Raw genomic sequence first — 15,219 nt, 5'->3', positions numbered from 1 at the left:
CAGTCGTGGGGTTGTCGGAGGGGCGGGACCGAGAAAACGCAATTGGACAGTGAGAGTCTCTGACCGCGCGCGTGTGTTTGTATGTGAGCGAACAGCAGAGATAAAAGATGACCAAACCCAATTAAATGCTTAATTAATTAAGTCCAACATTATTTGTTACAAGGTCACATCTCAGTAGAAGTGAATAGCATTTAGTTCTACACTTAAAATGAAAAAAAAAAAAACACCTCTCAAAACGAAAAAACCCTGATAGTAAACTTAATGAATGGAAGATTTACTATAAACTACTACTTTGTGTGTCACTAATACTGAGACCGTCTTGTAAAACTCCCAAAGTGGTCTGGGTTTATCCACAGACAAAGATACACAGGCTCTTTATCAGTGGCACAAAGACACTATTATTTGGCTCTTATCGCTTATCTTTCCTGGGGAAAGGGTTAAACTCGCACCCAACCGGTGTACACAACAGCTCCATTCCGGACACCAAGGAGGGAAATGACCCGGGACACGGCGTTTCTGAATACACCTGCCTCAGTCAGAGGCGTCAAACCGCTCCTCCGTAAAGCGAGTGTGAATCCTATTTTGACGAAGTTTTAACACCGAGAACAAAATTTTAATCTCAGTCTGCCAAATTGCAAATTTTAAATAGAATTAGAAATCCAAGTTAAGTCAAGAGGTAAAAAAAAATCCTCCACTGAGCGCATTCCTCATTACACGACAGATTTACGGTCGTTTCTATCCAATTATTCTATTTAATTCGGGAGTCAATTGTAAATCTACATTTATTAAAGAAGAAAATTTAGAAATAAGTATCTTCTAAAACTTACTGCCAGTCATTGTTTTTTTTTTTGCCTAAATCAATTCATGTTGTCTCGTTTTTTTCTGAAACTTGAAAAATAACTTGGGCGAATAGTTTAAGGCGACGGTATCTTTCTCTGACTGAACCTACAGCCGTTGTTTCATCGCTGACCGTCCCATTCAAGGCTCGACAGCACCCCCAGGAGGCGTGGATCAGTTGCGCTACACTGCTCACACTAGACGGAGTTGACTTTCGTATTTCACAGCAAATTTTGTATTTTACTAATCCGGCCATTTGTATGAGTGGCAAAGAACAACATTAATCCTAACCTGATTGTAAAGCCACTTTGCAGTAATAAGAGATGTGACAGGACCTCAGCAGGGTCAGGTTGATGCTGCAGCAGCGCCCTCCCGCGGCTTAGTGCATCTTTGCATGATTGGTTCAGATTTACTTTAATCATTCCCGGAGTGAAATAAACAGTAAATACATGCAACGCATTTTTAAACAACAATAATGTTTAATTGAAAGACAGTTTTACATAGTATCAAAGAAAAAGAAAAATAGTCAAAAAAATTGACTGGTGTTACACTTTTTTTTCAGTGATGCCAGCGGTTTCCATGTTGAGTCACTAGGCCTTTGTTTGAGCCAGCTGTTCACAGATGGAAACCTTCAGTATGAAGAAAAGCTGCATGTTGAATATCAGTTGGCTCAACAGACAGACAATTAAAAGGAGGAAGCTCCTTTCATGTCACAATCTTTCCTTCTTTAAAAAAAAAATTGGTGTTTACACATTTAAAATGAAGAGGTGTCACTATGGGTCAAACTACACGGAACATTCATGAACAAAAAGAAGCTCTTGAAGGGATCACTGGTGGACTGGAATGCTGGGTGGCACGACCTTTTCAGGAGCAACATGACGGACGTGGCTTATGTGAGGCATCATGGCTGTACACACCCACTCAATGTCTTTGAAATTTTCTTAAGAGAAGGGGGGACTAAAATGTTTGAATGATAAAAAAAAAAACAAACCCAGACAACGCCAAAAAAAAAAGACCATACGGCCAAGATGATGTCCATCATATGAAACGGAACAACCGTTTTCTTCAACTCCCTTTACACCTGACAGATGCCCTTCTATTTTCTGTCATTGGATCTGGAGCGACTGTGGAGGGAAACAAGACAATCACTTCATCAGTAATTCATCCAAACAATGTTGCAGCAACATCTGCAGTTACCTCCACCTGTTAGCTGTTGTAATTTTGTTCAGGAGCAGCGAGTTACTGCAACCAGGCCTCTGGCGCAGCTGGACCAGCGAATCAAATGCTAACTTGTAGGCTACCAGATTGCTTCATATTTGCATGGCTTCTTTATATTCAGGCCTGAGTGATCACGACATTCAACACCTGCAATTGAATCGCTGCACTTCACAATTAATGGGAGTTTTTATTTGCTGTGACATTTCCCTCACATTCATCTGGATGGGGCCTAAAAGCAGCGCAATGTTCCATCAATGTTCTCCGCTGCGGATTCGTCAATTAAAGTGATTAAATGCTCGTTTAGATGTCCGTACCTCCTTGATCGAGAGAAGGACCTCGAAGGTTTGTGGTTCCTGTCCCGAGAGAGGGACCTCTCCCTCCTCCTGTCTCTTGAGAAAGACCTGCAGAAACAACACCAGCCCATTAAACGCAGACACTCACTACATAGCATGCTGGATTTATCAATCACTTGATTAGACCACCTGAGAATATAATCAGTAACGTCTTTGTTATTGTGACCGTTTGACCATATCCAACCTGAAAACAAACGAGTCCCACACATTCAAGTTATTGAACGACGTACCTGCTGCGACTGCGGCTGAAACTCCTCCTGCGTGGGGATCTGCGCAGGGAGAACAGGAAGATGTTAAGAGCCTGGACTGACACATCAGCCACCCGTAGACCTTCTCCCTAATCCTTTTTGTATTAGGGGCCCCTTCAACAAAGTCCTTCCTCTATCTCAGAAACAGATGTTGTTCTTTTCCCCTCAAGAAAATTTATGTTGTGAGCAATGGACCTTGTACATAAAGATGGAAGGTGTTTAGGAATGACCTAGGGCACTCTACAAACATGTGCTTCATGTCTTTCCGTTGCATCAGCTAGCCAATTGTGTTATTACAAAGAATATATTGTTACAGCACATTAACCAGTGGAGTTTAACTAGAATTCAAATTGTAGAGTAAGATGTTTATGTGAATGAACTAGTGCTTTGTCACTGGCCTAGCTTTAAAGACTTTTTACAATATCAAGATACAATAACTGCACAACACCCAAAGGTAATCTGTATCAATCTGGTCCACTGCATTGTCAATGGAGAGATGGTAAGAAAATCAATTTACTGGGGGTAAATCTGGAGATGTATCCAGGCTATAATCTGTTAAAAGCCATCCAAACAGCAAAAACATTTTTATATTTTCAGAGGGGAGGGGCATTTGATTCATGACAGTTCAGAATTGTGGTCAGAGCCCGGGATTTATCAGATGATTATCAAGAACTGAAACCTCTTGACATGTCAAGTGCCAGACATTTGATGGTGGACCATTCCCCCTTTTGGACCCAGGAATTACAGTAATGGGTGAGGACAAAATGACACACTTATTTATGAGTAAATTATAATAATAATAAAAAAAACTCTGTAAAGCAGCTGTCTCTTCAATTTCAAAACTTAATCAGCAGAGTACTGAATGAAGCAGGAAAACTTACTAGTATTTTTGGTTTTCAACAAGCTAGATATGACGAAAAGGAGGCAGACTGTCGGCTGGGTAGGTAGAATTGGCTGAATAGGACTGGCCAGATGCTGCAAGGTGATAAGGTGGCAGGCAGATGGGGGCTGGCTGTGGCTTTTTTCCTGCTTTAATTGGTTAGCCGAAGGCTGCTGTTGGTAGGTTGTAGACATTTGAGAACGTAATACGCTGATTGGTCGGGAATGTGAGGTGGGCCGCTGCCGTTTGGGTTAAGGTTGAAGGAGGAGGAGGAGGAGGTTGAGAACGGCATGATGAGGAACCAATGGGCTGGTGCAACCTGACGACTGGCCATGCCTGGGTCATGTGACAGCACCAGCCAAGCTGATTGGTGGGGCACGATGGTCAGCAGTCACATGATGCTGAAAGAGGACTAGTTGATTGACTCAGAGGGTGGTGAGAAGAGGCATGGTGGTGGCTCTGCAACGGGTTTCATTCTTATTAATATAGATGAAAAATAAAAAGCATCCTCAAACAAAAGGAAAAATGCATCACATTTGGCACTTTCATCCCCCAAAATTCTTATACAAATTACATTTTTGACACAGGAATTACTCAACCCTACTTCCCTTTTCTAAGTTTGCCAATTTTAAAGCATATTACTATTTTGAAAGTGAACAACAGAGTACACTTCAAGAGAAGAATTACACCCTGAAGCATAAGTCAAGTCTTGCAGGCCAGATTAAAAATTACTTTTGCAATAGAGAAGTTTCCCTATCCCTATTCCCTATCATATTCCCAGGTCACGATTCATTTTTGGATTCTGAATACTTATCTGTTTGGCTCCCTACATACAATGACAAATAATGTCAATGAAGATGATACTGCAAGCTTTACATAGAGCAACAATCACAAATGCATTCTCGGCACAAAAGATAACAAGCATTAGCTCTAATTTAGAAATATACTGTGGATAAGAGAATGAAAATAGTAAGTTACAGAACAGGATTTATCATCAAAATAAATCAAATGTTGGTCTCAACTGGACACTAAAAAAAACATTCATTTGAGTCACCTGCGCCTAGGTGGGGGGCTTCGGCGCCTGTAATCATCTCTGTCTCGAGGTCGCCTGCTCCATGAAGGGGGGGCACCGCGGGTGCGGCTGCGCTTCTCACCATTGGACAGCTCTACTCGCACCCGACAACCACACAATGTCCTAGAAACAAAAGCAGTCGTTATTAATTGTTAAAATTGACCACTTTGCTCTACATCCTCTTCATATTGTTGTGATTGCTTCCTACCTTCCATCAAGCTCCCGAACAGCATCAGTTGCATCTCTGGGATCTTCAAATTCTACAAAGGCAAAGCCTGGGGGGTTCCTTGCAACCCAAACACTACGAAGAGGGCCATAGTAACCAAATGACCTTTCCAGCTCAGTCTTGTTTCCATTGTTGCCCAAATTCCCAACATAGACCTTACAGTCAAGAGGACAGTCACGGTGCATGTCTGGATCTGAAAAAGAGAACAATTGGAAATGGTCGTGAAAATTCCCTGAAATCACACAGCAGAAGCGGTATAACGCATCAGCAGCAGCACTACTTCAATTTTACAATGCATTTACATGGACCCTAGCGGCTTCAGGGCTCCTCCTAAACGATACGTGAAAGGAACCAGAGCCTAAAGCTTCTGAGGCACGTGCAAAATTTCTCTCAAGATTTTAGTTAAAAACCTTAAAATAACAATCCAAATAACTGGGGGTGTGAAAATGAGCTTAAATTTCCGTCAAGTCCCGCTGATTCCTGTTCAAAAGGCACCGGTTTTATCTCTAGCTTACCCCACCACTTCCACCTTAATTTCCTACTACTTCACGCGACATCTAAAACACACATAGAAATACATCTTATAAGTGCACATTCGACATAAACGCAAAAGCACCATATACCAATTTCGAAGACTATTATTAAACGTATTTTACGTTAACCTGAGCAGACCTTTCTTTGAGATTCGCGGTTCATGGTAACATTAGCTCATCACAACGGTAGGCTAATGCTAACCCAAAAACATTATTTACTAAAACATTTTGAACCCCAACTACTGTCGCTTATCTATCGTGTATCATTTACGCTATATTATCATTTCAAGTCTTTGTATCGACGATTTGAAGCTAAAGCAAGCTAATGGCTAACGACAGATCAACGGCAGATAAAATGGCTGACTCGTTTTCGGGGCCTTGTGTTAGGCTGCAGCTACTGCAACGATCTGAAAAAACCCAACAATAAATGACACGCGAGTTATGTTCTAATTACTGAGCTAACCGGCACATACATGTTAAGTTCAAATACGATTTCACATAAAAGCATTTAGTTCCACTCTCACCGTTTTTGTTTAATCCTAAACTTCTTTAATACGCCTTTCTCCGACTGACTCTCCTCTTCGACGTCGATGGAAAATGGCGAGGCGGAAGACCCGTTTGGCCAAAGTAAACGAGTGGTCCCGGGAGGGCGGGGTCAATGTTGGTTTCTCGGTCTCGTTTTCCAACAAAACTCTCATAGCTCACGACTGAGGTCCCGGATGTTGCTAAGACCTACTTGATTCAAGTTTGTTTGACTTTTTTTATTTTTTAAATTGTACTTTTATCTACATTGTTTTTGATATGACGTTCCCTTTTACAATGACGACCTGGACCAGAAAGGGGGGTGCGCAAGACAATGAACTCTAAGGTCACACTGTGTGCTTGATAATAGAAATGTTGACATTGCTGTCACAAAAAAAGAGAGCATGCTAAATTAAATAGGATTTTTAGGCATCGCAATAAAAAAAAAACTGAACTGCTTGCTGTCTGTTGCTATTTCTAAATCGAGTCTGACGAAGAGAAAAAAACCCCGAAATTATATTCCAAAGTGTGAATGTGAACAATACACGTTATATCTCTCAAATGCAATGCATAAACCAGATGAATTTTCTGCAGTGCGTCTGAAGTGTGTCATGAAAAATAACGACATAAAGATTATCCGGCTATCAAAATCTATGCATAAATAGCATCAAGAAGATGTAGAAGAAACTCATTATTCATTTTATGTCGGATTTCAGGCAACCTGAAAAAGGTAAGCCAATTGTTCAGCCATCTGTTAGGTTGGGTTTTGTCGCCATCAACTTTATATTAACAGTAAATAAAACATTTGACCTTGTTTATGTCACAAGAAATTGGGGACCTGCAGATTTAAATAAGGAATTAAAACTATTTAGAATACAAGTAGGTGACAGAAAACATGTTTTTTTAATTAATCAAAATGGAAAATATGAATTTTATTCTTAAATTGGGATTGCTTTCTGGAATCACGGTTTGATCGGTTGAAAATCACCTTACATAATTCCTTTTTAGTGAATACTCAACTGTCAAAAGTGTACACTTCATAATACTTCCTTGGGTTTGGAATCGGGATTTTTTCCCGTTTACATTTGGTCGAGTGAGAACTAAATGAACAATAATCATAACGATTATAAGAATAATTAACCATTATAGAAAAGCGCCGATCACATCACATTGAATTTGAGTACTATGCTAGTATTTTGAAGGATAAATAAATACAAACACTATCAAACACGCAGTTACTCATCGTTATCTTGTTTGTTCCCGATGGGTGTTTCATAGTATCCCACTTTCATTGAATGCATCGTAAAAAAACAACGCCCCCTCAGCCTGTAGTCACCACCCACAAACTAACTCAGCCAGGTGACAGCTGGGCAACAACACGGCTGCGCTCTAGAGAATACAACACCATATATCAAAATATATTTATATATTTACCGCCAATTCAAATCGTATGTATATAACGAGTTACTCAATTATTTATTTTCAAATTTTCACATATTCCTAAACAGAAAAGCTCGCCACCGCTCGCTGTTGAAGAGTAGCCAGCTAGCAGCGCGAGGACATCGTTGACGTTCGCCTCCTCTAGCGTGACAAGTCGAGAGAGGACTTGTGTCCCCGCTGCTGTCCAGGTAACGACTGACAACCGCCGTCAACATGTCCGAGGCGGCCGGGGAGGCGAAGTTAGAACTGAAACAGGCAAGCAAAGAGGTAAAAGAGAGTGAAAACGTGGCGGAAAAATACTCAGCTATGACCGTAAGCAAGAACACTGAGATGAACATGGGAGAGCTGTCGCCCGTCTTCAGCGCCGTGCCCACACACAAGCCAGTGAAAAAGGTAAGACTGGACCTTAGCCTTTAAAAAAAAAAAAAATCCTAAATATAAAAAGTCACGTCGCACAGCATATTGGTTAATATTTTAGCTAAATGAATAACTTTATTTGTGATTTCACTTTGTGTAATCCGCGGGGCTTCTACGGGTGGGAAATCCATGTTAACCTCATCAAATATACCATTGTTCATAAGAAGACACAAAGCAACCCTATTACTTCATATCAACAGTTAATAAAAGCTTTGACTTTGTTTATGTTGCAAGAAACTAGTGAATGAAGCAAATGTAGAGACAGGCAAATTGAAATTATATTAAGATTGTGTGAAATTTGCGTATGTAACAAGACACTCAAGGGTTTAAAAAAACTACTAGACAAGCTAGATCTTTAAGTAGAAAGGAGAGCATTGTGCACAAAATTAAATGTCTCATCTTAAGGACATGTGACTAGTTATAGTTCCATTGCTCTTTTTTAGATTTGACAATTTCTGTCACCTAATTTCCCAAATTAAGGAAACTGCAAAATGACTTGGTTCCACGTAATGCTTATTAAGTGTGTCAAGGAACAAGGAAGAGTTGGTCTGTGAAATCATGGGGCTTTACAAGTTTTTGCACACTTGACTGCAGTTGGAGCGGACAAATCAATGAGGTATTGTCTCTTTCCAAGAAGCAAACATAAAGCTGCATGCTGAAGTGTGACCAGGAGTCTTTGTCAAACACAAAGTCTGCTAACTGCCCAAACTTCACTATTGTCAACCTGCCAGCCTGGTTTCACATCCTCATTCTTTTTTTGGTTGGAGAATATCGCAGCCACTTGAAGGTTATGAATCTTATATAGAACAGTATTCAGTTTTCTTTATTTGGCAAGGGAGCATGGAGTTGCGCTGTTGGAATGAAGTCAGTCATACTCACTGGGTAGAAAGTGTGTTGTTGTTTTTTTGGGAAAGATATAAATATCTTCCAGTTGGGACATACTGCAGTAGTGTTACTGATTGTGACTGAGGCATGACATGTATTTCTTTACACAAGACTGCTTTGCTCTTGTCTAAGTGTGACATGACAGACTAGTTAGGAGTTTATATCCCAGAGTTAATTATTACGAGTGCATGGCTATGTTTGAACACAAGCTTACAAATGATTATACATGAGAATTAGCCAATGATGTTGCTTTCACTAGTTTGTCTCTTTGATAGGTATTTGAAACAAACCAAAAAAGTGGTTAGTAAACTGTATGAAAGGAAAGATCCAGTAAATTATTTATAAAAAAAAAAAACAGGTAAAAAGGTTTCATTTGAGTGGCAAAATCTCAAATATGCGAACAGATTCTAAACTAAATGTGATATTATCAAGGCTTCCAGGCTGTAGTTAATTATTTCCAAAATGAGTACTGCCACGAGTGCTGAGTGGTTATTATTAGAGCCTGCCTGAAATATTGGCCTGGCTGATAGTATTGGCTCATATCGGCCAACCATAGGTGTATCAGTCCCAGTGTATGTGTTGTTTGATGTGTGTCAAGAGAAAACCCTTTTTTTTTTTTTTTTTACAGGATGTAAAAAGCTGATGAAAGACGCTTGGGGTCATTTAGTGTTGTTTGCAATAATGAAATTTTGGATGATAATGTTTATTTTAAGCACTCTGTAATTACAGGGTTTAACTGTTAAGAGCTCTCTTCGGATTAAAACCCCATTATCAGTGAGGCTGTGGGACCCTGGAAACCCTGTCATCCTCTCCAGGCTAAAATATGTGATGTCTTGTCACCTAAATCTCTCGAAAACAGCCTCACTGTGTTCTTTGTTGCTATGTTACTTTCACTGGTATGTGGAAGGTTTCAGTATCAGGGTTACACCTTGAAACCAGAGATGGATTGGATCAGACTTAAGATCCCGACTCTCATTGGATGATGAAGTGTATGAGGCTCAGGAATGGAATCTCACTCAATTTCCTCGAGATGTTTCTTTTAATCTTGGCACACACACACACACACACACACACACACACACACACACACACACACACACACACACACACACACACACAAAACACTGTGTAAAATCTTACCAGGCAAAATGAAACATTCCAGTCTTTTGAGGTGTTGAGGTGTAGAGATCTGCTGCATCCCCTGGTACTGTCAATACACCCCACATGCAAGTGTAATGCTCAACATCTTAGAGTTGAGAATGTCAGATGTTAAAGAAATCAATCAGATAAGATGTGCTGCAGGTCAGTCAGTGGTTCTCTAGCAATGATTACGTCTAACAGTGCATTTGTAAGACTGTATGCCTCCTATGGAAGAACTCAACTTACAACTTTTAACGTGACCTTTTTTTTTATCAGCAAATCCAGTTTGTGGAGGACAAGCAGGAGTTCAGCAGGTTCCCTACCAAGGCAGGCCGTCGCTCCCTGTCCCGCTCCATCTCTCAGTCCTCTACAGACAGCTACAGCTCTGGTAAGATGGTGTACACATCAGTGTTTTACTGGTCTGTAGACCATTCTTTTTGTCTGTAAATTTTGTGTTTACCAATGTGTGATCCAATCTTGATTCCAACTCAAATCATTTTAGTTCCCTAAAATGTTACTTCACCCCTTTATTTACTTATTAATGCCTGGAAATCCTGGTTTTCCTCTCCAGCTGCTTCCTATACGGACAGCTCTGATGATGAGACCTCACCACGGGACAAAACGCAGGTCAACTCCAAGGGCAGCAGCGACTTCTGTGTCAAGAGCATTAAACAAGCTGAGTTTGGTAGACGTGAGATCGAGATTGCAGAGCAAGGTGAGACCCTCGCCATCTGATCAGTTCCACAGTGATTACCAGACTTCCTCTCATCTGAACCAAACATGTTTTCCTTGACATTTGGTGCAGCAACTTGTTTAGTCAGCCATAGCAAACACAGTGTTTCTAAATGACGAACAGGAAATGTGAGGTTGGAGGAAATGAAGGAGGGAAATGACTCGTGAAATGTAACCCAGAATACTACATAGATTTTGTCGTAACTTTTTGCAATGAAATAGCCACGGATGGATCTTACTATGTAAAAAAACTTTAGAATGTTAATGAAAAGTGGTTTGGAGTCTGTATGCATAGAATTTTTCTTTTTTACATCCCTTATATCTGTCCTTCCCACTCATTCCTTCATATCTGTTTGTTCTCAGATATGTCCGCGCTGATCTCACTCAGGAAGAGAGCGCAGAGTGAGAAACCATTGGCAGGTGCCAAAATTGTGGGCTGCACTCACATCACAGCCCAGACTGCTGTAAGACACTTCTCTGATAAGCTTTAATACCCAAGAAAATGTTGCAGAGAGATAGTGCCTCTTCATCACACTGGGGTTTTAGGTCAAGTAGTTTTATTACATGTAAAACAACTGATATCATTAGAGTCTGAAATAGTGTCTGGAGTTGTCTGTTATGACAACAACTCACATTTGGTTGTGTAAGGAAGAATTTTCCACCCTGATGGTTCTTTTCTTTATCTGTTGACACGAGTAGATAAACATCTTTTTGAGCTCTTCCTTGTTTAACTCTGGTTTTAGGTGCTGATTGAGACTCTGGTGGCTCTCGGAGCTCAGTGCCGCTGGACTGCATGTAACATTTACTCCACACAGAATGAAGTGGCTGCTGCCCTTTCAGAGACAGGTAAGCAGCAGCAGCGATGAAAAATATTTGTGTCCAATCTTTTCGCGGTATCTTCAGTTATTTCCAGTGAGGGGCAAGGGTTTTCTGAATGTGCCAAAAATTCTTATTGAATAAAGTAAATGTGTGTATTGTTAGCCTGGCAGCCCCAAGTTGACTCCGCACAGCACCTCAGCACAAGATTTTATTAAAAATGCATTTTTAAAAATATGTCATGCATGTGGAAAACTCCCTAAATTATAAGTGAGAATAGCTGCACGGTTGTGTGAGCAACTGGAACGTGATTGTATGTGATGGGGGGCTAGCTGTGAATGTAGCAGTGCAGTGTGTGCACAGTTGTGGCATCTTACCAATGAGGAATTGTTCCCATTCCTTAAGCCACCTGCGGATTAAAGTTGTTTGGCCCTGAAGTGACATCTTTGGCCTCTGTGGTTGGACTGACCTTTAAACCGGACCATTTATCCCATTTTGGTGACAGGCTGCTGGGTGTTTTCTGGCAGAATACCTGTACATGATTATAAATGTGTTATCGTATGAGAACAAGTGTGCTTTTTCATGTGAACGTTTATTGGGGATAATTTAGGGAAATGCTGAATTAACATTTAAAAAAGAAGGGAAAAAAATCATCTTGCAGCGTTAATGGGAACATTGAAGATTTGACATTTAGAGGAGGAACAGGCTTTAAGCGGCTATCTGTGGTTGCTATGTGACCGTGTAAGTATGTCCTTTATTTCCATCGGACAGCAGGTCTTCATGATGAGACAGGCTGCTGCTGACTGATGAGAACACATTTTTCGGGGGTGTATGGGGGAGGGTAGATCTGCCGTTGTGTGGTAAAATATGTGTTGTATTTCAGGTGTGCCTGTGTTTGCCTGGAAGGGGGAGTCTGAGGATGACTTCTGGTGGTGTATTGATCGCTGTGTCAACACTGAGGGTTGGCAGCCCAACATGGTGTGTTATCAGATTTATTTAGACCATTAAGTTAAGGATAATCAGCTCTTAAGAATGTAAATGCATGTATAAATAAAGGCCGAAAGCTCTCCTCAACACACCTGTCTCCTCAATAAATATTCTCATGAATTTTAATCTCATAATATATTTCTTTTGGTTGTGTGCCAAGATGAATATTAGCCACACAAAATCAGTCTGAAATCTGTATGTACTAACACTCACTGCATGTTAATGAAAGAGTTTTTACTCTTCTCTGTTAGATCCTTGACGATGGAGGGGACTTGACACACTGGATGTACAAGAAATACCCAAATGTCTTCAAAAAGATCAGGGGCATCGTAGAAGAGAGTGTGACTGGTGTTCATAGGTAAGATTCTGTTACATGGATATCTTACACCACAACACGATACCCTCACATGAAGTAAAAACCTTCTCTGTCTAGATTGTATCAGCTGTCCAAAGCTGGGAAACTATGTGTGCCAGCTATGAATGTTAACGATTCCGTAACAAAGCAGAAGTTTGACAACCTGTACTGCTGCAGAGAGTCCATCTTGGACGGGTGAGTGAGTCTGGCTATCAACTATTTGATAAGTTGGAGGCGGAGCATTTAAGTTACGGTAAAACATTTGTACATATTGTTTATTTGATATTATTATTATCTGAAGAATTACTCTACACTTGCCAGTTTTACATTAAGATCTGTAGTTTCAACGAAACCATCCCAAACTGTCAAGACTAGAGTAAAAATCAAAGGCCGGTCCACTCTCTAACTGGAAAACCTTGGCTCAGCTGTTGCTGTGGGAGGGCTGAGAGTCTGGAATGAGCTCAAAGTGCGCTCACTTATTCTGATAATTTGACAGCAGAGTCATTCCAGCAATGTTAGGGATTATAAGATGTTATGTGCTTTAGTCACAGTACTTTCCCTGCACACCTGAGTGGGTCATCAGCTGACAAACCGCAGCTCATATGTGAGTGGGGGAAGGAACTAAAACTACATATATTAAAGGCTTTTATATAGACTCATCCTGAGACACGCTGAGAAAAAGAGAGCTTTTAAATGTTATCCTTCTATTCATTTTCCCAGTAGCAACACTGTCTTGGGTCAGTGCCCTATGCCCTCTCTTTTATTGCCAATTTATTGCTGTTCCCTGCGATTAATGATCTCCTCGGAACAAAGCTGTCTAGCAGGTGTCCCATCATTAATTATGACCCTGGAAGTATTGCACGGGGAACTAAAGGAAACAAATGATCTGTTGACTGCTGTCACTGTAAAAAGAACACCTTTTCTCGACATTAAAAAGTTTTGTTTCCACGAACACATCATCTCACACGTGATGAACTGACAATGTTTTCACTTCCACCAAATGTGCTAATTTTATGTGTCAACCCTCTTTAGCTTGAAGAGAACCACAGATGTCATGTTCGGAGGCAAACAGGTGGTTGTGTGTGGGTACGGTGAGGTGAGATATCTTCTGTGACACCAACGTGACACATTTAATCATTATATAGCTGTTAAAATATTCAGGATTCATTCCAGTGCTAAAAAACACAAGTCACAGACTGATGTTGAGCATTCTGATTAATAGGTTTGTTTTTTTCAGTAAAGAGAACTGTCATGTTTTTTTTGGGGGGGGGGGGGTAAAGACTGTTTTATTATATCATCATCATGGAGTGTAGCAGGGATGATGTATTTTGTAGGTCAACCTCCAATTAGCATAGCGAGCAAACAAAAGTGAATGAGACTACTTGAATGTTATGTTTGGCTTTTATTATATATTTTATTTTTGAAGAGTAAATGTAATCTTTACAAGACACAAACACTTTTAAATTTACAAGTACAATAGTTATTGACCAGACAATGTAAAAGATAATGCTAGAATGTAACCACTGAGCTTATTTCAGGTATTCAATCCAAAACCAAGTCAAAAATTCTACTCATGGGGCACCCTGGTGGCGCATCAGTTACTGTAAGTGCATACCACATTGGCCAAGGCCACGCAGAGAACCAGAGATTGATTCTGGCCCAGGGTCCTATTCTGCATGTTATCCCTCCTCTCCCTCTCCTTTTACTGTCATTTCTTCACTTTAGCTATCAAATAAAATAACCCCCCAAAAAATCTTTACAAAAAAAAATTCCACTGACTTAGTGACAAGGAAACTGGATGTTCAAAAATAAAATGTATTCCTGGGTTGAACTCCGTTTTGATTATTCACCATTATTATTACTATTATTATTGTTATTATTATTATTATTATTATTGCAAAAATATATGTCTGTTTTATTACATTTTATGGTTTCATGGTACATCATCGTGTCTTTATAGGTTGGAAAAGGCTGCTGTGCTGCCCTGAAAGCTCTGGGAGCCATCGTCTATGTCACTGAGATTGATCCCATTTGTGCCCTGCAGGCCTGGTGAGGAAACTAGAACCGAGCTAATTTCCATGATGAATTCTGCAGAAGACAAATCTATATGAACTGGAAAACCAGCATCATGGATAGCTAATTGTTTCCCTTCCCATGCAAGCTGGAAAACAGGTTTGCTGTTTATTGACTCAGTGAGTGACAGATGTCCTGAATGAGGCTTCGTTCTCTTGTGTGTGAAACAGCATGGATGGATTCAGAGTGGTCAAGCTGAATGAGGTCATTCGCCAGGTTGATGTCATCATTACATGCACCGGTAACTTAAACCAATCTACACCTATGTGGCATAATAAATACCCCTCGACCCCCCGCCTGTCACTCAGGGGTGGCCTTCTCCTGTCTGATGGTGGATGATTATGTCCTCTTGTAGGGAACAAGAACGTGGTGACCAGAGACCAGCTGGACCGAATGAAAAATGGCTCGATTGTCTGCAACATGGGCCACTCCAACACTGAGATCGATGTGGTAAACTAGTGATTATGATTTCAAAGTTAATGTGC

General features: G+C 40.5%; 2 protein-coding genes across 2 annotated transcripts in view; one reads left to right on the top strand and one right to left on the bottom strand.

Annotated features, from left to right (window-relative positions):
• Positions 1–1,296: 1,296 nt before the first annotated feature.
• Positions 1,297–6,040, bottom strand: srsf3b (serine and arginine rich splicing factor 3b). Its single transcript, XM_086199300.1, has 6 exons — positions 5,892–6,040; positions 4,817–5,027; positions 4,591–4,731; positions 2,639–2,677; positions 2,370–2,456; positions 1,297–1,961 (listed from the first exon to the last, which is right to left on the bottom strand). The coding sequence occupies exons 2-6, from the start codon at positions 5,017–5,019 to the stop codon at positions 1,934–1,936; spliced, it is 498 nt and encodes a 165-aa protein (XP_086055426.1). The 5' UTR covers positions 5,020–5,027; positions 5,892–6,040; the 3' UTR covers positions 1,297–1,933.
• A 1,181-nt stretch (positions 6,041–7,221) lies between these two features.
• LOC147268054 (S-adenosylhomocysteine hydrolase-like protein 1) overlaps positions 7,222–15,219 on the top strand; it is a 10,510-nt gene continuing 2,512 nt past the window's right edge. The window contains exons 1-12 of the mRNA XM_086199299.1: positions 7,222–7,722; positions 10,048–10,159; positions 10,343–10,486; positions 10,867–10,967; positions 11,247–11,349; positions 12,203–12,297; positions 12,558–12,664; positions 12,740–12,856; positions 13,694–13,757; positions 14,622–14,710; positions 14,905–14,975; positions 15,090–15,184. Of these exons, the coding sequence (XP_086055425.1) occupies positions 7,543–7,722; positions 10,048–10,159; positions 10,343–10,486; positions 10,867–10,967; positions 11,247–11,349; positions 12,203–12,297; positions 12,558–12,664; positions 12,740–12,856; positions 13,694–13,757; positions 14,622–14,710; positions 14,905–14,975; positions 15,090–15,184 (1,278 nt within the window). The 5' untranslated portion in view covers positions 7,222–7,542. The remainder of the gene's footprint in view (positions 7,723–10,047; positions 10,160–10,342; positions 10,487–10,866; positions 10,968–11,246; positions 11,350–12,202; positions 12,298–12,557; positions 12,665–12,739; positions 12,857–13,693; positions 13,758–14,621; positions 14,711–14,904; positions 14,976–15,089; positions 15,185–15,219) is intronic.

Source organism: Aulostomus chinensis, chromosome 3 (genome assembly GCF_037954235.1).
Source record: "Aulostomus chinensis isolate RoL2024-O1b breed Wild chromosome 3, RoL_Achi_v1.0, whole genome shotgun sequence".
NCBI classification, from domain to species: domain Eukaryota; kingdom Metazoa; phylum Chordata; class Actinopteri; order Syngnathiformes; family Aulostomidae; genus Aulostomus; species Aulostomus chinensis.
The sequence above is the reverse complement of the archived record's forward strand: the minus strand, read 5'-3'. Positions and strand labels throughout refer to the sequence as shown.

Bases quoted from the DNA above. Each gene is read 5' to 3' on its own strand.
- srsf3b (XM_086199300.1), bottom strand. From the start codon at position 5,019: ATGCACCGTGACTGTCCTCTTGACTGTAAGGTCTATGTTGGGAATTTG. The intron at 2,678-4,590 runs GTGACTCAAATG...CTCCCTGCGCAG, and splicing joins AGCCCCCCACCTAGGCGCAG to ATCCCCACGCAGGAGGAGTT. The intron at 2,457-2,638 runs GTACGTCGTTCA...TTGTTTCTGCAG, and splicing joins TTCAGCCGCAGTCGCAGCAG to GTCTTTCTCAAGAGACAGGA.